This window comes from Ipomoea triloba, chromosome 7, assembly GCF_003576645.1.
Source record: "Ipomoea triloba cultivar NCNSP0323 chromosome 7, ASM357664v1".
In the NCBI taxonomy this organism is placed as follows: domain Eukaryota; kingdom Viridiplantae; phylum Streptophyta; class Magnoliopsida; order Solanales; family Convolvulaceae; genus Ipomoea; species Ipomoea triloba.
Window position 1 is genome coordinate 28,394,877 of NC_044922.1, and position 23,837 is coordinate 28,418,713.

At 33.4% G+C, this 23,837-nt stretch overlaps 1 protein-coding gene and 1 non-coding gene across 2 annotated transcripts; both read right to left on the reverse strand.

Moving 5' to 3' along the window:
* Nucleotides 1–2,271: 2,271 nt before the first annotated feature.
* Nucleotides 2,272–7,783, reverse strand: LOC116025054 (eukaryotic translation initiation factor-like). The gene is made up of 9 exons (XM_031266117.1): nt 7,428–7,783; nt 6,320–6,391; nt 5,905–6,000; nt 5,589–5,780; nt 5,188–5,285; nt 4,754–4,841; nt 4,256–4,606; nt 3,885–4,127; nt 2,272–3,804 (listed from the first exon to the last, which is right to left on the reverse strand). Exons 1-9 carry the CDS (start codon nt 7,584–7,586, stop codon nt 2,770–2,772), a joined length of 2,334 nt encoding a protein of 777 aa, XP_031121977.1. The 5' UTR covers nt 7,587–7,783; the 3' UTR covers nt 2,272–2,769.
* On the reverse strand, nt 6,544–6,648 carry LOC116026375. The gene has a single exon (XR_004099843.1). It is a non-coding gene; the product is annotated as a small nucleolar RNA snoR103 (small nucleolar RNA).
* Nucleotides 7,784–23,837: the final 16,054 nt, after the last annotated feature.

Sequence of the window (23,837 nt, forward strand, 5' to 3'; positions counted from 1 at the left end):
GGGTGCACAATGGCCCACGATATAAATTGCCGTTCTACGCGCCTTGGGCCAACGATCGGCCCAGTGCATGACTCCCACACTGCGCTCATGCCGCACGCTCGATACCGGTCTCTTGACACACTATAAATACAACATTTATTATTTGAGAAGACTTTTAACTGTTTTCTCTTCACGATTCTTTTCACAAATTGAGAACCGTCATATGGTCTCACACAGACCGGGACCAACACAGCTCATTACAAATCGAACGGATCAAAAAATGTACAATTTGTTCCTCAAAACCTGTACACAAAAATGATCCAATCCGATCCCCTCATGATATGAAAAACAGAAAAACCAAAACCATGGAAACATTAATGGCTATGAAATGCCTGGATCCACGGCGGAGGTTATCCCCGGAACCTCCGGAACGGTGGCTCCTCCGCCGTCGCCGCCGCCGCCGCCGCGACTTGCTCCCTCCGTGAGACGCGAACACACCTCTAAGGCTCCGTGCCGGTAACGAAAACGGCATCTGCTTCTTCATCTCCTCAAACAATTCGCCGCTTTTGGATAAAAGCTGCTGCGGCGGCGGCGGCGGCGTTTTCCGATGAATCTCTTCGACGCTTTTCACGTCGATGAGTTTCCCGTCCGCGTAAAGTTTGCGACATTGGAAGGACAGAACCAGGATTGTGAGGAAGGAGATTGTTTGAGGTTTAATTTTGGCCATTTTCTCCCAAACGGAGAGCTAGGGTTTGTTCATCCGGTCGGGAGAAGCAGCAAAAGGAGATTTGGGGGCAATCGGACCAATTAAATAAAGCATTTTGTGGTTATTATAACTTGGTGTGTATAAACACACAAATTTTAATGCATGGTTGTATATCAATTAACAATTGCATTAACGATTAATTAGGCATAAGGTGTCCGATCTCTATATATGGTTTCAACAAATAAAGAATTGTGATTAACTAAAATTCATGGCCAATGCGCCAATTAGGTTGAACGGTTAAGTTGGACTTGGTAACCATAAAGTTAAGTTCGTAAGAGTTTGCTCTTGGTCTTTTGGTAAACATTGATTAATTAGTTTTTTGTAACAACTTATTACTTCAAAACGCTAAAATTTAAAAAACTGCTATCAACTAACAGCCAATTTACCGAAGATCATGACTCACTCAACTCAATTACACCACTGGCTCATAACTCAACAAAATAGAACTAAGATGCTCCACGCAATGATATGAATCAAATCAGTGTATTAAAAACACCAAACATCATTAACCCAGCAAAACTTTAGTCAACGAACCATATTTAATTGAGTAAAAGTTGCCAAGTTTGACATTAGCATTTACACCTTTCGGCCATGAGCATATCTGGTACTGCGTCATTTTGTCCGAAAATTGTAACTTTCGGCTTGGTCAGCTCCAAGTACAATCATACACACGTAGACCAAAGAATCTAATCTAATATATGTGTAGGTCAACAAACAAGTAAACTCACAAGTACAATCATAAACACATAAGTATGGTTGTTAACGAACCGAATGTAAACAAACGGAGATTTTTCGTTTTTAAGAATTTTGAAGTGTTTATATTCGTTTGTTCGTGTTCATTTGTTAAGCGTTCATTAGTGTTTGTTAATATCCGCTAACACGTTCACAAACGTTAACAAACATGTTCGTATCTTGTCAATGTTCAGACATCAAACAAGAACACAAATAGTTTGTCAAAAGCACTCGCTAACACCCCTACACATAAGTAGCACATCTCCACCAATGTGCCTCATCACTAGCACATCAATTGCTAGCTAATGAGTGAACTTTCTATTCGACCCGTCTTAAAACACAGACCAAACTTATGAGTGAACTTTCCATTCCATCCGTCTTAAAACACACAGACCAGGAAGCATGTGCATTAGGCAACAAGCAATTAAACCCCGTAAGGGGCAAATTATTCTATGAACACAGATTCACCATGCATGGACCTAAGTCCAAAATACACAATTTACATACTAAATATTCACAATTTATATACTAAATGTTCACAATTTACATACTGAATGTTCACAATTCAAATTGTGAACATTCAGTATGTAAATTGTAATGGGTATACCTTACAAGATAAGACTATTCTAAGCATTCAGTATGTAAATTGTGATGGTTACACCTTACAAGATAGACTCAAGTCGATGGTATAATATGATTGGCAAGCAGAAAAAGAATGTAACAGTAATAGAACACAGAGAACAAAATGGTGAAAATGTATGTATAACTGTGAGAACAAGGAAAACCAGAACAGCTATAACCGCAAAGCAGAATCTTATTCCTGTGCTATATAGTATGTATAACAACCACACAACATTGCTATCCCAGCACAAGTACAAGAATATCTCAATCAAAAATGCTATAATGGAGGGAACAGTCACATTATGAGCTCACAAGTTCGGCAAAACTTAGAAATTTTACTAGTCAGGGAGAGATAAATTTTTTAGAGAAAAAGAAAGAAGGGGGAAAAAAACTAATGAAATATAAAAACAAACGGGTCACAAGAAGGACCCTTTACCTCGGGACGTGATATAAAATTAACCACAGTTGAGACCAAAATCTTTTAATGTCTTCCTCCCTTTATCAAACACAATAACTACCACCTCGAGAAATATACAACTCACTATGAAGCCAGAGATTTGCAGCTCCAGCTGATATTGTATGTGGTCGAGTTGCTCTGCTGCTGCTCCTATGGGAATTTCATTGATGAGTGAGTTCAGGTTTTCCGTCTACGAGGGGATGGGGTAGAGGCTTTACTGGAGCAAACCCCGGCATGCCTCAACGTTGGTTGCCTGTGAATCCAAAATTGCATTCCCAGATGGACTTGAGCTAACAACCCTCATTACAGCAGAAAAAACATCCTTTAAGTAGAAGTTGTCACCGATATTCTTCAGGATCTCATTCACGATGCTGAAGTTAATTCCACCAGCCAGAACAAGTCTTCCAATGATGTCGCCAAAATTGGTTGGTGCTTTAGGCAAATCCATGGCTAGGTCATCCAACAGAGATGCAAATTTCTGACAACCGCTTCCCAAAACATTTGAGTCAAAGATCTTCTTTTCAAACAAATATTCGAGAAGTTTTACAACAGGATCGACACAGGGCGGGCTTTTGTCCAATCCAAGGGCAATAGCTTGCTTTACAACCTCAGTATAGTAAGCAGGAGATTTTAGTTCCTCAACGCACTGTAACGCTTCATCCAAAAGCCGAACACTGAAGTATTCATCTAGAAGTGCAACTGTTTTCCTCTTGAGTTCATCAGGACCAAGTTTTGCTCCTGTAGCCTGTGGCTTTTCAGTGGCTTGTGGCACAGATGCAGCTGGAGGCTGTCTTACTGGAGCAGGAATTTGGGATGCAGAATCAAGTGGTTGACCATAGTTAACTGGGCGAACAGGAGACGCACCACTACCGGATAAGAGAGCACTAGTCCTGCCACTCACAAGACCACCACTACCTTGAGGAAGAAGCATTTGGTTTGATGATGGTGACTTGCCAATGAGTGGTGGTTGAGCACGGCCAGCAGATTGCATCATTGATCCATCACCTCTCGGCATGGACCGATTCCTTGGGAATTCCCAGTTGTCATTATCAAATCCAGGCATCCCAGGCATCTTCCTTGCCCCTGGCATCCCTGGCATCATACGATTAGGGAAGCCAATAGGGCTCATACTCCCTTGAGGACCTGGAGCAACACCACGTGGATTCCTAATACTTGCAGTAGCACCAGGACGCAACCCCAAATTCTTCTCTGCTTCAGAGTGAATCTCAGTAATAGTTTTGGCTTTCACCTGTAAATAAAAAATACTGAGTAAGCATCAAGCATACACACCTTGATTAGCCAAAAACTACAGAATAAATCATTGATCACCTCCTCACGTCGTGGGACCCAGTTATTTGTCCGCAAGTCAAGAACATCACGAACCATGAACCTAAGTCGTGGAGCAAGTTGAGGGTTAGTGGATAGTTCTTTCAATCGGTTGAAGTACATATCATTGATATGTTTCGACTTCTGGTTCTGATCAAGCTGTTTACCAATGGTGTTGAAGAAGTGGCAGATAGCTTCAACATTTTCCTCTTCGGGACAACTTTTTGGGTCTTGACCTAACAGTTCCTATTTGGGTAATAGAAGATGTAAGATAATTGCACAATGATAATGACCAAATCATCTGGCGACCAAAGGGAAGAATGTAAAACAGAAAATTAGCATATATAAGGTAATAAAATGGAGCCTAGATGAACCTGAACAATGTGATGAACAATCTTCTCAGGAACCATTTTTTGTTTCAAGAGCTCCCCAATAAGACGTATGTTCCCAAGAGTGCGCAGTTTAATCATCCTTTCTTTATCTCTGCGTTCTGAATCCTGATCAGGAGCAGTCATTTGTCGGGCCTCTTCCCTCAACTTGTCAGAGCCTTCAAATGCCTCCTGGCAATTATTCAGGAGCACTCTCTTAAACGTGATTTCTTTCCCACCAGGTTCATCAGATGGAAATGGAGGCAGCTTCTCATTCAGATCAGAGCACAATTGGGCATACATTGGGCAAAAGGTGGGCTCCAGTACAGCCTTGTCAAATATTAAAGCAATAACTCCCTGAAGGACAAAAGAATATGTAAGCAGCCAAGTCATAAAATTTATACATTATGGAATGAAAATAGAAATGTCACTCAGAACAACTGAAGCATTAAAGAAACCCAGAAAGAGGAAAATACAGCCAAGTAATACAAGTCATGTAAGAACCTTTAAAATGTCAGCAGTTGTTATCCCAGCATCAATAAGCTGACCTTTAAGTAGATCAAATTTTTCTGGAGTCAACTTGTTAAGTATGCTGCAATATAAGTAAAATCATTAGTACCAGCAAAAGCTAACAAACTGGTAGTTGTCATATCTGGCTAAACATGAAATAAAACAAACTGTGCAGCCTAACAGAAAGATTTGCCTTAATGGATTTCTAAAGATGTGAATAATGTGTATGTGTTTTCAGATTCTTCAAGCACCTCCAAAAATATACATGCCATTAGAAGCTTTACTTTTCTGAATATCAGGTTAAAAATCACAAGTGCATGTGTTCCATTTATCATAGGGGAGATAAGATTAATCAACAACACACAGAACTATGCTTACGCAAAAAAATATATAGAGTAAAATAAATCAACAAAAAACCCATGAATTACCCCTTCACTGTTTTCAAAACACGATCCTTGTCAGAAAGATTTCCCCTTCTAGCAGACCATGGCACCTCAGCTTTGATAAGGGCAGGAGTAGGTCCTCCCTGGTTCAAAAACATCAAAAATAGATCAACCAATGCAGAATTTCACAAACAATGAACAGACTATATAATACAAGTATTGCATGCTTACTATATTCATAGACCCTAGCTCTACTTAATGACCTCAACATAATGAAAGTATCCTCTAGTATTAAGAAACAATAGCTTCATGAGGCATAAAATCATTGCAAAGCACTGAATGATGAACTTGTACTGCAAAGCAGGTTATTGGAACCAAATCGATACAGTTTTGATGCAAATATACAAACAAATATAAGAGCAATGCTACCATATTAAAAGAATTACCGCTTGGTTAGAAGAGATCTGGACTCTCCCAAATTGTGCGTTGAGTTGCTCACCCATCCTGCCACCAAATTCTTTGTTCTCTTTCATCGAATCCCATGACCTTTCATCTGCAGGGGCAGAAAATTGTGCTGACCTATTCCGCCAGTCACGATTATCTGGCTCAGAATAACGACTCTGAGATTGAGTTTGCAGCTGCAGTAGATTTAGAATAGCTTAAGATAATTGTAGGAGAAATGCCACACCATATCATCAAAATATACACAAAAAGAGAAGGGGAGAAAGAAAATTTCTAAAATCAAGTCTGGTAGAGACTTACATTGCTTTCTGCACGACCACGATTGGCATCTTCACCAAAGAATTCAGCTTCAACCTCCTGTTTAGCTTTCAGAATATCCTCTGGGATGTTAACTACCTGGTAAAAAGTGAAAAGGGCACTTTAAAGCAAAAGTATTTTTTTAACAAAAAAAAAGGCAAAATCACAAAGAATAGAACAAGAGCAATTCCTATTTGCAAAAACACTAGGATGATTTTAACCAAAACTGAAGGGATCAGTAGATAGACTGCATGCTACAGGAAGGGATAATACCAATAACTTAACCAACAAATACAATTGTAATAAAGGAGTCTATCAGTCCTCTGTAACATGCAATAGATAACAGCATAATTTAGGGTAAATTAATAGTGTAGGCAAAACAAATATTCTATAGCAAATACAAGTCATACAGTCATACCTCTCTCAGTTGAAGAAGCCGGTCACGAGTATATCGAATCCGCTCCTGGCCCTCAAATCGGGACTCTCCAGTCTACAATGATTAATAGAATGAGATCACAGAATATAATGTGAAACAACAATGCTTTCTTAATATAGATTGTCAACAGGATAAACTCTATAGCAGTCATCAGTGGTTTCAATTTATGAATTAATCATGGTATAGGTATATTGTACAGATAAATTCTATGTCTGAAGGGATCTTTAAGGGCAATAAAGACTCTTTACATGCCCTCCTAAAGCCTACACATTGCTCTGCGTCCATATTTACAGCAGATACACATCTCTTAAGTGTGCTGCCAAGAATTAGGACGACAACATAAAACAGTTTTCAGTCAACCAAGAAAAGTAAATCACAAGCAAAAGTTAATATTAGTACTGACAGGTTATATAGACTATTAGTGCACAGAAGAGACAACTCTTCCAAAAAAAAATATAGTCTTACCTCTTCACTGTAGATTTGGCTCACTCATATACAAGGACAAGTAGATAACATTTTAAAAGAAAGATTTGAACTTTAGTGGTATAATTGATGCACCAGTCATTCTTCAATTTCGCATACTGGGTTGGCGATTTGGTGTTTTTTTTCTTTTTAGGGGTGTCTAAATACAAAACACATGGTACATTTTAGTAAAGGTGAAACTTTAGTATCAAATACATCCACACACCACCAATGATTGCAAACTCAGAAAGGTGTGCAATATGAAACAAAGTGGGTTGGATTTGCAACTATGAGAAAAAAAATAGACACTATAAACCACATCAATCCTATATTTCAATCAACATCCGACTTGATTCCAAATACACCTACATATATGTCAGGCTCTATGTGTATATACATTGCAGCATCAGGCATCTAAAAAAAGAAGCAAAAGTAAACAAGTGGCCAGACTTCATTTGATCAGAACTCTATCCACCCTAAAAGCCCTATCCACACATAGATACACACAAAAACGAGTTTAATTCCTCAAAATCCAATGAATCAATACAAACACACAAACATTCCGAGCAAAAACGAGGCACAGATAGGAAATACGCGGCAGATCCGGAAACCGGAGAAAAGAATCGACCTTGAATGAAGAGAGAGCAGAAGAACCGCCATGGGGGCGAAGCAGCGGGAGATCACAATTGGCTGATAACGAGGTATCAAAGCGAGGGCCGAGCACTCTACTTCCTCCTCGGTTTCCGCCACCTGGTCTCAAGCTCAACCCTGTCTGATCAGACTGCATACCTCAATCCTCTCCGCTGCGCAATCAAACCTCACCGCCGCACCCAAAAATCGAAACCTAACCGGGATATAGGTACAGATCCGTGTATGTATCTATACCAGTACGTGAGGAGATAGAGAGAGAGAGAGATTGGAATTGTTTTCCTCCCTCTGTTAGGAAGAGGAACAAGAAAGAGAGAGAGAGATGGAGGCTGGGGTTAAAGAGTATGTATGCGAAGTCGGCTAGGAGAGAGAAAAACCCTTCCCGGAAGGTTACGCCTCGTAATTTCTTGTTTATCGAGGGGGCTGTTTCGGAAATTCCGCTATTTCTTACCAGTTTTACATGTACACATTTGGGTTTACGTTACTGTCCCACTCCCCAATCCCCATTTCAACCCAAGTAAAGCAACTAAATAGATGAACCAAGAATCAAATGAGCCAATGAGGTGCAACGTAGGCATTGATTTAGTGGATGAGAAACTTCATATTTTGGGTGTTTAGTAGAATGTAATTGCAATTCAATTGTAATATAAATTTTTTTTTAGATGGCCATGGCTGTCTGGAGATGGTCTCGGACAGCCATGGCCGTCCATGGTTGTTTGGAACGATGGGGGCGGCCATGGTCGCCGCCCTCATTCCATGCCTTTGAGGTCCAGATCTGGATTTTATGGAAGTTCAGATCTGGACCTCATTTTTTACAGTCATGGCTGTTCTCGCCGGACAGCCTTTAATGAGGCAGCCACCAGTTGTCTTCGCCAGACAGTCTTTAACGAGGCAGCCATCGGCTGTCTTCACCGAACAGCCAGTGGCTGTTATGTTTTTTTTTTTTTGTAATAATGTAATAAATAAATAAAAAGTTAAAAAAAAAAAAATTAAAGTATCACGTGTCGAAATGTGGATGATTTAACCTGTTATATAAGTTTTTTTTGACTCAATTGCACTATTATATTCTCTTTTTTTTTGAATCACTTTTTTTTTAGTACTACTGAAGCACAACGAGTCAACAATTGCCTCCACTGAAGCTTAAACACACTCCCATCATTCATGTGGGAGTGTTAACCAGGACACCGGGTGGCACTAGACCACAAGGTCTTTGGCTATTATATTCTCTTGAGATGTACCAAAAATTAAGGTTGGACTACCAATCCAAGATTTAAGTAGGCTGTGAATCCAATAATTTTGTTAGTTTCATCCCTTCTTCATAGCCCAACATTCAAAGCAAAATATTACTCCATAAGGTTGCCTTGTTATTGTGACTCATCCATAAACTTAGTGGGCCACACTTTTCAAGAACTGTCCTATATGCCTAATTATATGGGCTGAACCCCAAATTATTGTATCAATTTTTGGGCCTATGTTTAGTAATTAGTTGGGCCATCTGAATCCAATAATTTGGATGGGTTAATACCTTCTCAATTAGCCCAATATCCGGATGACGGCAAATTATGCTGTGGACCCAGGTCCACATTGCAAGGTGGACTTGGGTCCAAAACTACGTCGTTTTTGTTTCTTTTTTTTTCTTTTTTTTTTTTAATTAGTAAACATATTGCCGAATATAGAGTTGTCCAAAAATGTGTGAATGTAGAGGTTTCAAAGTGTGAATGTAGAGTATAGGAATCGTGAATGTACAGTTATGATTGTGTGAATGTAGAGTTGCCCAAAAATGTGTGAATGTAGAGGTTTCAAAGTGTGAATGTAGAGTGTAGGAATCGTGAATGTACAGTTATGATTGTGTGAATCTGTAATAGAGTTAAGAAGTTCTAGCAACTTGTAGCCCTGTAATGTGTGAATGTGAAGTTTTCAAGTTGTGAATATGGAGTATAGGACCTGTGAATATAGAGTTTTGAATGTGTGAATGCATAACAGTGGTAATATAGTTACTAAACATATAATCTTGTAATGTGTGAATGTGGAGTTTACAAAGTGTTAATGTAGAGTATCATATAATCATGTAATGTGTGAATGTAGAGTTTACAAAGTGTGAATGTAGAGTATAGTGTATGTGAATGTGGAGTTTACAAAGTGTGAATGTACAGTATAGTGTATGTGAATGTAGAGTATAGTGTATGTGAATGTAGACCCAGGTCCACCTTGCAAGGTGGACCTGGGTCCACGGCATAACAATTGCCGGATGACAACCTTAGTAGGTATGGAGGCAAATTATACCATGGGCCAGGGTCTACCTTGCATTGTAGATCATGGTCCAAATATAACTTTCAAATTATGTATAAGTAGCAATTAGCAAACACATTATGTACCTGTAGTTATCATATTATGTGTTAGCAATTATCAAGTTATTTGTTTACATGTACAAAATTGTTACATGCAGGTACAGAATGTTAACGTACATGTACAAAAACCTAAGCATGAGGGAATATTCTAACTTGGAAGAAGGAAGGAAATCCACTTAGAAATCTGCATGCTTAATTGGAACTGAAATCAAATATGTCTACCTAGACTTTTTTTTTTTCATAATTCAACTATGACTTGTATTATGTTCTTTTTCTTGGAAAAAAATAGCAAAAATGGCATGGTAAGTAGCTATTTTATGGTACAAATATATGTAGAGTCTACTTCCAAATTGGATAGGATCAAAGTGGATTCGGATTCTTCGTAGTGAGACGATGAGATTTATATATTGTACGCTCAAAACAGATAATAAGTGAACGAGAATTGACTCTCAAAGTTGACCCATTTAAGTTGGAAAATGAAGATGGAAAGATTCGAAACAAGCACTTGTCCCACATTGAAAAAACACAGGGGTTTACATCACTATATATACAATAATGATGTGAGCATAAATCTATAGTATAGAGGCTGTCTCGTGAGCAGATATGTTTCTATCATCTTCCTCTTGACACATGTAATTGAAAACAAGTATTAAGTGAGAATTTTAAGCAATATTTTTCTTACATCACTAAAATTATAACACATGACAATAACTTTTACTCCGTATTAAAGTCTATTTATCATTTTCCTCTTTACACATGTATGAGTAGTTGCAGTACCACGAGACTCGAGCAATTGATTGTGGCATTTCAGGCAGATGCAGCCTTTTGGTGGGTCCTATTATCCTAATAGTACAAGTTGTTATAGGTGAGCAATTTAAAGGCGCAAAGGAATTAGTTTAGGTGAAAATTTATTAAAGGGAGATGTATTGCCTAACTTGATATTACGTATTATAATTTGATAAGTATTGTGAGACATTAATCATTACACTAGCCTAATTATCAATTTATTATTCAAACTATATAGAATCATTAAAATGCCTAATGATGTCCTAATTGCATTAAATAATGGGATAAGTATTATGAGAGACAGATCTGATAAATGAATAGTTATACCAAAATTTAACACGTACATTAGAATAATTATCATTCTACTATTCAAATTATCTAAAAACAAACATTTTGCCTACTAGCCAACGTGTTGATTGTCATCTTTGTCTAAATGATAACCCAATTGTGGATCTCCCCTATAAAGATAGCAATTGGACGGGCACCCACTTTGATTAAGTGATTTTGGACGATTTGTTCATTGATTTGTTATGGAGTGTTTGTTGACAAAGGCCTGTGGATATGATCTTTGAAAGAAATTTGAAGGATCAAATAATTATTGAGCAATTATTAATGTTGAAAATTAGATTGTAAAATAATTCGAAGAGTCAACAAAAAAAATCATTAAATTTTAATGTAATAACTCCCACCTAGCGGAAGCCTTAACAGTGAAAGAAACCCTGACATGGTTGAAGGAAAAAAATTGCAACAAATAAAGATTGAGACAGACTGTCAAAATGTTTACAAGCTTCTAAATAACCCATCACCCGACTATTCTTATGTGGGTTGTGTTATTAATGAGTGTCGTAAATTAGCTAGGCCCTTCGAGTCCGTGTCCTACCATTTTATCCGTAAATCAATAATAAATGTGTTGGCTCACGCTCTTGCAAAAGTCACAGATTCTCATTCTAATTTCCTAATTAGTTATAGTTCTATTCCTTCTTGTATTCAACGTTTATTTTCTACTGTATAAAATCTTGTAGTTATTAAATTAACCGTTTAACTAACTCAATTAGAATTCTCCCATTTCAGCGGGATTTTTAATATATCAAAAGTAGGAATATTCACTGGAATATACCTATATAAGATGACACATTATTTATTATGCCGTAAAACACGGCCCAAAGTAAGAAAGTAAACGAGTGAAAGAGACAATTGGTCACATGATTAATATATTTATCAAAATTGTTTCTAGACCCCTCGTAGCAAATTTTGTAATAACAGATCACATGGCACCTTAGTCCACACCACATGCAAACAAACATATAATAATAGAAACCCCTCATCAGGGTGGGAAAATTACCGTTTTACTCCCTTAATTATTTTCCAATTATCAATATAGTCTGTAATTTTCAATTTCAACTAATTTAATCATCGAATTGTTTAAATTTCATCAATTAAACTCGTCGATGAACTAAAATTGTGATTTTTTTATTTGTAAAATTTCATCAATTTGATCATCGAAGAGTTTAACTGGCAAAATTTTAAACAATTCGATAATCAAATTAGTTAAAATTAAAAATTAAAGACTACGATATTAGCAGATGAAAAACAATTGAGAAATCAAATTAGTGATTTTGCATTGATTATACAACAATCTTTAAAAAGAAAAAACCCAACGATAAAATAGTTTTTTCTGAAACTTACTAGTGGACATGACAATAGGATGTATAAATATAGACATGTTGTGTTGCATTTGTGTACCCCAATTTTTTTGTTTCATTTCCTTTTTATGTTATTTCCCTTTCACTTCACTAGTAAACGATGGGTGACAAGAGTATATGATGCGATTATACAATAGGTTTATTCAATTCTGATTATGTATGGGCACTTCGCGGGCTCTAAGGTTTAGAAATTGGCCACCATAACTAGACGTTATTTTAAGCTAGATCAATTTCACAACCATTACACCAAAGATATATTAAGTCGGGGTGTCAATGTGGACTACTCCACTCTATTAAGTCCTCCCCACCATTTTTTTTTCATGGGCCTTTGTGGGCCGGCATATGAAGCCTACGGGTTAATATTGTATTGTATAAATAAAATCGATCTTTTGGTTTCGTATCAAGTTTTGGTTATGATTAATTCTTCTAAATTAAATTCATTTATATACATTGGTTTATCGACTTATTATTTTCACCTACAAGTTATGTACGAAGTGGCGATTTTAGTCCCTCGGGGACTATTTCTATCACCAATTTGTTACTTAATAAATTGAAGTGGCTAATTTAGTCCTTCAAAGACTAAAATCGTCACTTAATGCATAACTTAGGGGTTAAAGATGGCCACGCATATAACTTAGGGATTAAGTATGTACCATGGTATAATTGGACGATAAAAAATGCAACTTTCTCTTGGTTTCCATGAACCAAACGAACTATAAATGTATTAGTCAATTAGTTAATAAAATAAGAAAAAACAAATGTAGAAATACTAGCACATATAGACAAAAATACGTTCTAGATATTCTGTAAGTGGTGGTCAAGCTGATGTAGCATGATTTTTGTACCAAAAGAAAGTTTTGAGTCTGGAAAAATCACTATTTTAGTCTCTCAATTGTTTTGCAATTGTCAATTTAGTCCTTAATTTTTAATTTGGTCAAATTGACCATCCAATTGTTTTAAATTTTGTCAATCAATTCCCCTATCCACTATTCTGTCAGTAAGCTGTTAGTTACCAAAACAGTGAGTAAATGATTTAATTGACGAAATTTAAAATAATTGGATGGTTAATTCGACCAAATTAAAAATTAGTGACTAAATTGACAATTGAGGGATCAAAACAGTCACTTTCTCTACGCATTTTATTATTGTCAACACCCACTAATCCTTACAAATTATTACACAAAAATTAAATTTATCTAGTTCACACTTTTAAATAGGGACTACAAATTTCTCTATTCAAAAAACCCCCCAAAAAAATTGTTCTAGAAGCATTCAATTATCCTTGTTGGACCAGTAGCTATCTAGGACCACTTCATTTTTGTTTTTATTTTTAATTTATGTGTATTTTGGGGACCATATTGAACAATAGGGGATCCAGCAAGTGCTCCATCATTTCAACCTTTTGGTGGCCAATCGCAACATTTTTGCGAGACACCAAAATAGTTGGGAATTAATAATGATGATATACATAAGGTAATAATCAATTCATCACTATGTATGTTGAAGTTTTGAAATGATAATGTTAAATTAGATATTTATTTTATGGATGATTTTAGATATATAACGACGTACGATTATAATTTATCAAGATAAGATTTAAATAAAAATTGGTAATGGTGATAACTCATGACATAGCCACATAGTGTTCCTAATGTGGTCTACTTTTCTTTTTCTTTCTTTTTTTTTAAATATAATTTGAAACAAGTACAAAAAAATAAAATGTACTCAATACACACTCGAATTTTCCTCTTAACTCAACAAAAGTTAACCAAATAATTAGCACACTTACATATTACCTTCTCTCAAAGTCTTATTGCACAACTCTATAACCAATAGCCTTTCCACTAAGTGGTTGTTTTGTCAAAGAAATGTTTGCAAATTATGAATAGTATAATGTACTCTGATCTTGACTCCATCACACTTTGGGTGGATATTTTCCCCATTATATATTGTCATCATATATATTTGGTGCATGTTTCTTCAAATCATATCATTATTTTGAATAAAATAAAATGACATGGATTTCCTTTCTTCCAAAAAATGACAAAAATAATCCATTTGCATAACAATACAAAGAGTAGGAGCTTATTGAAGCTAGCCTTATATATTAAAAAAATAATTATAAAAAAAAAACACACACACATTCTTAATCAAACTCACCGCACAAATTAAAGTTTTCTTAATGCAGTTTACCTATCCTCTGTAGTTTGCAAATAATTACAAATGAGTGTGATTTACTTAGTGTATACCTTTGAGTAATGGTTGTGAATTTTCTTTGTCATCACCAAAAAAAAAAAAAAAACTATATTAAAACATCATATTATCCATGTAATAAATTTAGGACACATGTCACTACTTTAATACTTTAATTATTAAGTAATGCTACGCACCTCTCTTAATATTTACCGTAAGATATAGTACTATCTATTTGATTTTTTTTTTTCCTATTTGATATTAAGTAGATTTTTAAACTCATGGTAATCTCAACTAATTAATTATGAACACTTAATGAAAATAAAGAGTTATATTGTCACGTCAAGAGGTGAACTTAAGATATAAACTTAAGAGGAAAAAAATTAAACATTATTCTTAGTTTTTTTTTTTTTTTTTTTTGAAAACAAACATTATTCTTAGTTATTAGTAGTGTAAATTTACTTCTATAAAGTAGCATATTATATTCTTAAAATTAAGGTTATATTAAAATCTCAATTAAAGACTAAATTCATCATTTTACTAAGAACTCGAAGATTAAACTTGCAATGCAAATGATCGAGAGATTGATTAAATTTCCATTGTGATTGTAATTGAGAGATGTCATGTGCGTTTACTAATAGGCCGGAGAAGCCCGCAATTCAACCATTACCCGATAGCATATGCTAGGTAAACCATGCTCTTGTATAATAGCTCGCAAATCACAGAAGATAAATAACTCGTACTATATGAAGATCATATGTGATGGGTTCGACCAAAAAGTCATTAACAAGAATCGAACACGTAACTTTTAAGTACGAAAATGATGTTCCATCCACCACTACACTACAGCTTTCAAGTCTAAAACCTAATTTACATTTCTTGACATGTCAAACGTATGAACATGAATAATAGAGTTCTATTTATGGACTATGGAGTATATATATTAAATATAAAATTCAAGTACAACCTAATTAATACGGTGCAATTTTTGGTCACATGATTATAATTGCCCAAATTTTTATGTCCCCGACATTCAATAGGGCCTCCTCGTACGTGTTTGAGTGTTCAGCAAGCTGTAAGCCTTCTAGAAGGTGGGGATAACAAGTCAAAGTCGTCTAGAAACTCTATCTCAACCGTCCACAGCGATCCACTACGTGTTTTCCATGTCTTTACCTTTGCCTATTATGCCAATCTAGAAGACTAGTACTGATTGCCATTTTTATTTGTTTTATTTTTATCTTTTGAAAAATAGTATTATATGCAGTTTGAGTTTACTTCTTTAATTTAGTTTGGAAGGTATTGTGAATGTCATTAAAAGTTTAATGAACTTATATATATTAGAAATATTAAAATATGTGTTATGCTTACACTAACTAATAAGTATAGGACAATAGCATGATTGCAGTATGCGCTAGACACTAATCAGACGGTAGACTAGCGCCTAAGCGGTACCTGCTAGGCAGTGACCTATAAAAACAAAAAAATAATGCATGTGTGTGAGTGTATGTCATTATATATATATATATATATATATATATATATATATATATATATATATATATCTCTCTTACTTCTTTTATTTATATAAATAAATAAATTTATATATATATAAATATAAAAAAAAAAAAAAAGAGAGAGATATATATATATATATATATCTCTCTTACTTCTTTTATTTATATAAATAAATAAATTTATATATATATAAATATAAAAAAAAAAAAAAAGAGAGAGATATATATATATATATATATCTCTCTTACTTCTTTTATTTATATAAATAAATAAATTTATATATATATAAATATAAAAAAAAAAAAAAAGAGAGAGATATATATATATATATATATCTCTCTTACTTCTTTTATTTATATAAATAAATAAATTTATATATATATAAATATAAAAAAAAAAAAAAAGAGAGAGATATATATATATATATATATCTCTCTTACTTCTTTTATTTATATAAATAAATAAATTTATATATATATAAATATAAAAAAAAAAAAAAAGAGAGAGATATATATATATATATATATCTCTCTTACTTCTTTTATTTATATAAATAAATAAATTTATATATATATAAATATAAAAAAAAAAAAAAAGAGAGAGATATATATATATATATATATCTCTCTTACTTCTTTTATTTATATAAATAAATAAATTTATATATATATAAATATAAAAAAAAAAAAAAAGAGAGAGATATATATATATATATATATCTCTCTTACTTCTTTTATTTATATAAATAAATAAATTTATATATATATAAATATAAAAAAAAAAAAAAAGAGAGAGATATATATATATATATATATCTCTCTTACTTCTTTTATTTATATAAATAAATAAATTTATATATATATAAATATAAAAAAAAAAAAAAAGAGAGAGATATATATATATATATATATATATATATATATATATATATATATATATATATATCTCTCTTACTTCTTTTATTTATATAAATAAATAAATTTAAATATATATAAATATAATTAAAAAAATTAACAAGGCTGACTCACTCGAGTTAACTCGGCTAACTCTGTCGAGTTGGGCGAGTTAACTCTGCCAAATTCGATCGAGACGGCTGAGTTAGGCAGTGGGCGAACGCCTAGGGAGCAATTCGCCTCAGTCTAGGGGTGCCAAGCGCCTAGGCGGGGGATTTTTGCAACAGTAGACAATAGTGATAGATCATATGTATATGGAAAGTATTGAGTTGGCTAAATGAGCTAAATTTTAGTAATTGAAGTAGACGTTGAGATGGAGGCTCATGAGGCATTTAATATAATGCTTTGTATAGGGGAGTCGGGGGAGCCCTTGTTTGATCTTGCGACTAGTTTTGGTAGTCTACATTTATTCTTTGTTAAACGTTCTGCGAATCGCGCCACTCAGTTACTTGATTGTGAGACCTTTTGTTGTTAGTGTAAAATTTTATATTAAATCTGCCATTTGATAATGAAAGTTTTGTGTTTTGATTATAAATAAATTCATTTTATTTCCAAAAGAAAAAAATTATTTTGTACTATTATTGATAACATATGTGTATTATTATGAAATTGATTTAGTAACAACAACTAAACTTATTTTTGGATAAATTTTTCTCATACGAGGTTAACTTTTTTAATGATAGAATCCCACAATCCTAAGAGCATCCATATCTATTTTGAAGTTTTTTTGAACAATAGTACGTGGGTGACTTGGATGTGAAAGAAGGTAGGAGAGAGAATGAATTGTTTCATATGCAAGTTAGGGAGATTGGAACAGTAAATGAAAATTACGGACTCCAAAGCTAGTTGCAGCCAGGCACGCGTGGCTGCAACCAGCGCGCCCAGCGGGCACGTGTACTGCACGCTCCCGCAGTATGTATGTATATATATATATATATATATATATATATATATATATATATATATATATATATATNTATATATATATATATATATATATATATATATATATATATATATATATATATCTCTCTTACTTCTTTTATTTATATAAATAAATAAATTTAAATATATATAAATATAATTAAAAAAATTAACAAGGCTGACTCACTCGAGTTAACTCGGCTAACTCTGTCGAGTTGGGCGAGTTAACTCTGCCAAATTCGATCGAGACGGCTGAGTTAGGCAGTGGGCGAACGCCTAGGGAGCAATTCGCCTCAGTCTAGGGGTGCCAAGCGCCTAGGCGGGGGATTTTTGCAACAGTAGACAATAGTGATAGATCATATGTATATGGAAAGTATTGAGTTGGCTAAATGAGCTAAATTTTAGTAATTGAAGTAGACGTTGAGATGGAGGCTCATGAGGCATTTAATATAATGCTTTGTATAGGGGAGTCGGGGGAGCCCTTGTTTGATCTTGCGACTAGTTTTGGTAGTCTACATTTATTCTTTGTTAAACGTTCTGCGAATCGCGCCACTCAGTTACTTGATTGTGAGACCTTTTGTTGTTAGTGTAAAATTTTATATTAAATCTGCCATTTGATAATGAAAGTTTTGTGTTTTGATTATAAATAAATTCATTTTATTTCCAAAAGAAAAAAATTATTTTGTACTATTATTGATAACATATGTGTATTATTATGAAATTGATTTAGTAACAACAACTAAACTTATTTTTGGATAAATTTTTCTCATACGAGGTTAACTTTTTTAATGATAGAATCCCACAATCCTAAGAGCATCCATATCTATTTTGAAGTTTTTTTGAACAATAGTACGTGGGTGACTTGGATGTGAAAGAAGGTAGGAGAGAGAATGAATTGTTTCATATGCAAGTTAGGGAGATTGGAACAGTAAATGAAAATTACGGACTCCAAAGCTAGTTGCAGCCAGGCACGCGTGGCTGCAACCAGCGCGCCCAGCGGGCACGTGTACTGCACGCTCCCGCAGTATGTATATATATATATATATATATATATATATATATATATATATATATATATATATATATATTTAAAAATCAGATTTGTTTTTTTTTATCCTTCCATTTTATCTTTCCTAATTACAATTACAAAAACTTCTTAAAAATCGTGAAATAACTCCATTTGTAGGGATGCTCTAACAAGATAATGTCATAAGACTGATAAATTTTTCTCAAACAAACATAAACTATTTATCCACCTATAATTCTATAAAACCACACAATCATGTGACAAGATAATAACGTCATGTTAACTTCATGGTAAAATTTTAGTATATATTTGCATTTGTTACTTTGACATGCATATTATTATTTTAGGTAATGGGGATGGAGACCAACAAAGATAAATCGTACTACGAAGATCTTGTGTAACGGCTCAATCATTTAATTTGTTAGCAATAATTAAATTTGTGACCATTTAAATACGAAAATTATATTCTATTCATTCATAAACTCCTTTCCGAGCGACATGCATATTATTTTGTATCTACACACATTAATTCTAATTGTATTGATGACAACTTAATCGATGTTAGGTCAGAAAGAATTGACACCACCATTTTTAATTAATATTTAATATGTCAAGTTTTATTTTTAGTCCAACACGTTTGACATTAGACATGTAACACTATCAAATATTATTTATTATTAATTAATAAAATAATTCCTGCATGGAAGATGGTGATAATTCTTTTAATTAATTATAAGTTAAACGTAACATTATAATGTGATCGAATGATGTAAGCTGGGAATTGTGAACGGCTAATGTCTATATCTTGGTTAATTATATATACTTGCATGGGAACAAAAAGACAAGTAACATCAAAAATAAAATACTCTGGAATTATTATCATGAGAAAGTAACGCGTTAAATTTTTGTCAACATTCATTCGGTCGAGCTCTTTCTAGCTTGATTTATTGAACTATTACAGATGAAAATCGTTTACTTATTGCACACTATTGTATAGTGATTGGAAGTTTCTCTCGTTGCCAAAAAACAATTGAATAAATATTAACAAATATTTCATTAATTAATGCATTTCTTTTATTTGACTCAATACTATGCGGATAGTCAATACCTAAGGGCTATTTGGTTCACTGAATCTTGAATTACCTTAGGTAATAGAATTACTCTAGGAAGGTAATGTGAGATTTTGGAAATGTACAATTACTTTAGTGATGATGACTTGTTTAATTAGATGGATGAATTTCACTTCTTTAAAAAAAAAAAAAAAAAAAAAAAAAAAAAGAAGAAGAAGAAGAAGATTACGAGTATACGTTTATGGGCAAATTATACCATGGATCATGGTATACTTTGCATTGTGAATCTGATCCAAAATAATATTCAAATTATATGTTTACAGTTAATAGATTATAATTATATGCACATAATATGTTAACTGCAAATGTAATTAGCTGTACACATATAATTTTTAGACAAAGATTCACAATATAAGGTGGATCGTGATCTATGATATTCACGTATTCCGTTTGACCTAACCATTTTGGGGTTTATTTTCCAAGTTCGATCTCTTTGCTTTGGCAACAAGTGGCTTCTAGTTAGGCTCCATAAGTTAAAGATCATTAGTTCTTGTGTTGGATTAGCTAAAAAGTCTTCTTAATTGGCATCTCATCTACGCTAGTGATGAGTTGTCATTTGTTAACAAATCAAACATTATAGACATAATTAAGACTCGCATTTGATTAATCAATAATTAATAGTTTTCCGTGGTGAGGTAATCACACTTGCAACATGTGTAATAACGTGCTAATCACACAAGTAAAGAAATACCAGGTATGACGGACTTAATCGTGTTGACAATAATCAAATTTGTGACCTTTAAGTATGAAAATTATGTTTTACCTACTCAGTTACAATTTTAGATTACTATATAATTATTACAACGCAATTAATTAATGTTGTTGGTGGTGAATTGGAGGAGGAATTTTGGAGTATTTGAATTTTATGTATGTACTTCTGTAACATACAATAAGATAAACCTTCAAAATATATTTTACTAGGGATCAATTTGGAGACTAAAGGTAACTAGGAAAATCCGCAGTTATTATTATTTGAGGGTATAACTAAATTAATCCCACTTATATGTAATAATTTGAAAATCACATAAAAGAGATAAATCACACTAAGAGATCAATCAATTCTTAACTTAGATATGTTTGGTAATCCGAAAAAAAAAAAAAAAGACTTTCAGAAGTTATTTTTCAGTGTTTGGCTACTTAAAGAAAATAAAGTAAAAAGAAAATATTCATTATGTTCAACGGAAAAACATGATCAATTTGGTGAAAAATAACTTTATAGATTTTTAGTCAAAAAAAAAACATTTTCTAGCTAGTTTTATTTCTTTTTTTCCGTCTCTCTTTTCTCTACCGTCCCTCTTCAAGTTAATTTTCAGTTTATTATTGTCACCATCACCACAATTTCACAACCACATCACCACCACCACAATCACTCCCACCCCACCATCACACCACCACCACGACAACAACAACAACAACCACACCAACAACCACACACCACCACCACAACAACAACTACCAAAATCACTTATTATTATTGTTGTTATTATTATTATTATTATATTATATAACAAATTAAATAATATATACATTTTTAATAAAAACACCAAACAAAAAAAAAATGAAGAAGCATTTTTTAACCTTCAGCTAAACAGAAAAATATAAATTTTGACACTCAGCCAAATATCATATAAAAATAAAATAATTTTCAAAAACAAATCATTTTCTATAAATTATTTTTCGAATTTGCAAAATTTTTTTTGATACAAACCAACGCTTAGTTGTACATGTATGCAACAACCATTGAACGAAATCAATTATCATTGGATATTAGTCTCCCAAACGGCACAACATTTGAAGTTGACAAACCCAAGTTGAGATTTATGTTTATATTCCTTCGTATCCTAAAATCCCAGTTATCCATTAATCTGTCGGAGTACTGTCGGCAATCTTTCTTCCCTAGCCTGGTTAACCCTTCAAGTATATCCAAGGATTTTTATTTTTTATTTTTAAAGAATTCACCCAACATCGAGAGTTTTTATGGGCTCTGTCAAATTATATTTGGACTCTATGAATTCGGCACCCTAAAGCCTTCTCTGCTCATACACTATTATGCACAAGAGTTTGTCACCAATATTAATTGGTCAAAGTTTGTCGATGACGTATTCATCAAATTTTTTGTGAAGCTTGAACTCCGCCATGCTAATTGAAGCAAAATTAAACATTAATTGGGTGCCCACTTGAGCTAACCTGGTGGACATTTTTTACTTATTCTTGTTTTGATATTTTGGTGGAAAGATTAATTTTGCACCTCATGGGCTCATAGTTGTAAGCCAACAAAATAAAATTAACTTTTTTTTTTGTTGTTGTGCATTTTCCTAATATTATTGGTGTTTTTTAAGCAATCGCACAGACTGCACATTAAGGCGCGGCTGCATTTGAGTTGAATTATATATATATTAGTTTTTTGCACTTTTGGTTCCACAAGTATTGTGACACTAACAATGTTGATCCACAACTTTCAAAACTTGCATAATTGGTCTACGAGTGTCAATTTCTTAGTGCAAATAATTCTTTCGATGAAATTTCAGTCAATTTTTCACCCAAAAAAATAAAATTCCTTTATAGCAAGGGTATAACAATCTTTTCCTTTTACCACTACGTTTTCTCCCATAAAAGTCCAATTCTAATTTCTCATTTTTTTGGTCACACGAGTATTGTGGCACTAACAATGTTAATCCACAACTTTTGAAATTTTCATAATTGATCAACGTGTATTAATTTATTAGTGCAAATGGTCCTTCCCGTGGAGAGACCCACCAACATCTTCCATAAGCATTCGCTATGCCGCCCTCAAGGGAGATTTCATCCATCATATCCTACGGCGATGATGGTTCGAGCACAAGGCAAGGATGTTAGACACTTAAATTTTTTAAAATATGACAAAAAAAATTCTAATTTTGGCAGTTAAACTTAATTTTTTTTTGTTCTCTCCCCCCACATCATTTTCTTATTCTTAAAAGCTGAACAAAAAATTAATATTTTTAACCACTATGAATGCTCTTATACAATTTACTATGCAAATAACATTTTCCAATAACTACAAAGCATAAATTTTAAAATAATTAAACATTTGCATTCCACCGCATATTCGCAGTCATAGACTCCTAGTTACTAGGCATCAACTTGCTTATTTTATTTTAAATACTTAAAAATATTAAAAGAAATATTTTATAATTAATAATCTAAACTATTTGTCAAATATGCACAAAGTTGATTACTTATATAAACTTTAATTTAATTTGCCAAAGACCTTGTGGTCAAGTGACATCTGATGTCCTGGTTAACACTCTCACATGAATAATGGGAGTGAGTTCGAGCCTCAATAGTACTAAAAAAAATATATACTTTAATTTTTTTTATATAATAACAATTTTATAAATAATTTGAGATTTTGTTTTAATATTTAATTCCCTTTACCAAACAAGTTAAGTGAGCATGTACTTATGGACCGGTTTGGTTTGGTTTTGCTCACCTAACTTTGTAGGTAGCACAACACCACCCCCATTTTGGTGGATTGGATTCGACATTGAAATAATGCTTTAAAAATAGCCACACAACAAGTACAAATTGGCATGATTTAATGGGATTCTTGTTCCCCTCCTCAAAAATTATATATATATAAATACCTTGTATTGACATAGTTTACATAGTAACACTATTATTTCTATAGATTAGTTAGGAAAATTTTGGAATGCCATGAATTTTATTGACCTTGAATTCACAAATTTGACTTGTAGTTGGGGATGCATATAGGCTTTTTAGTTGAGTCGGACAGTCAGGACTTGCTTATACGGGTTTAATTTACCTCGTT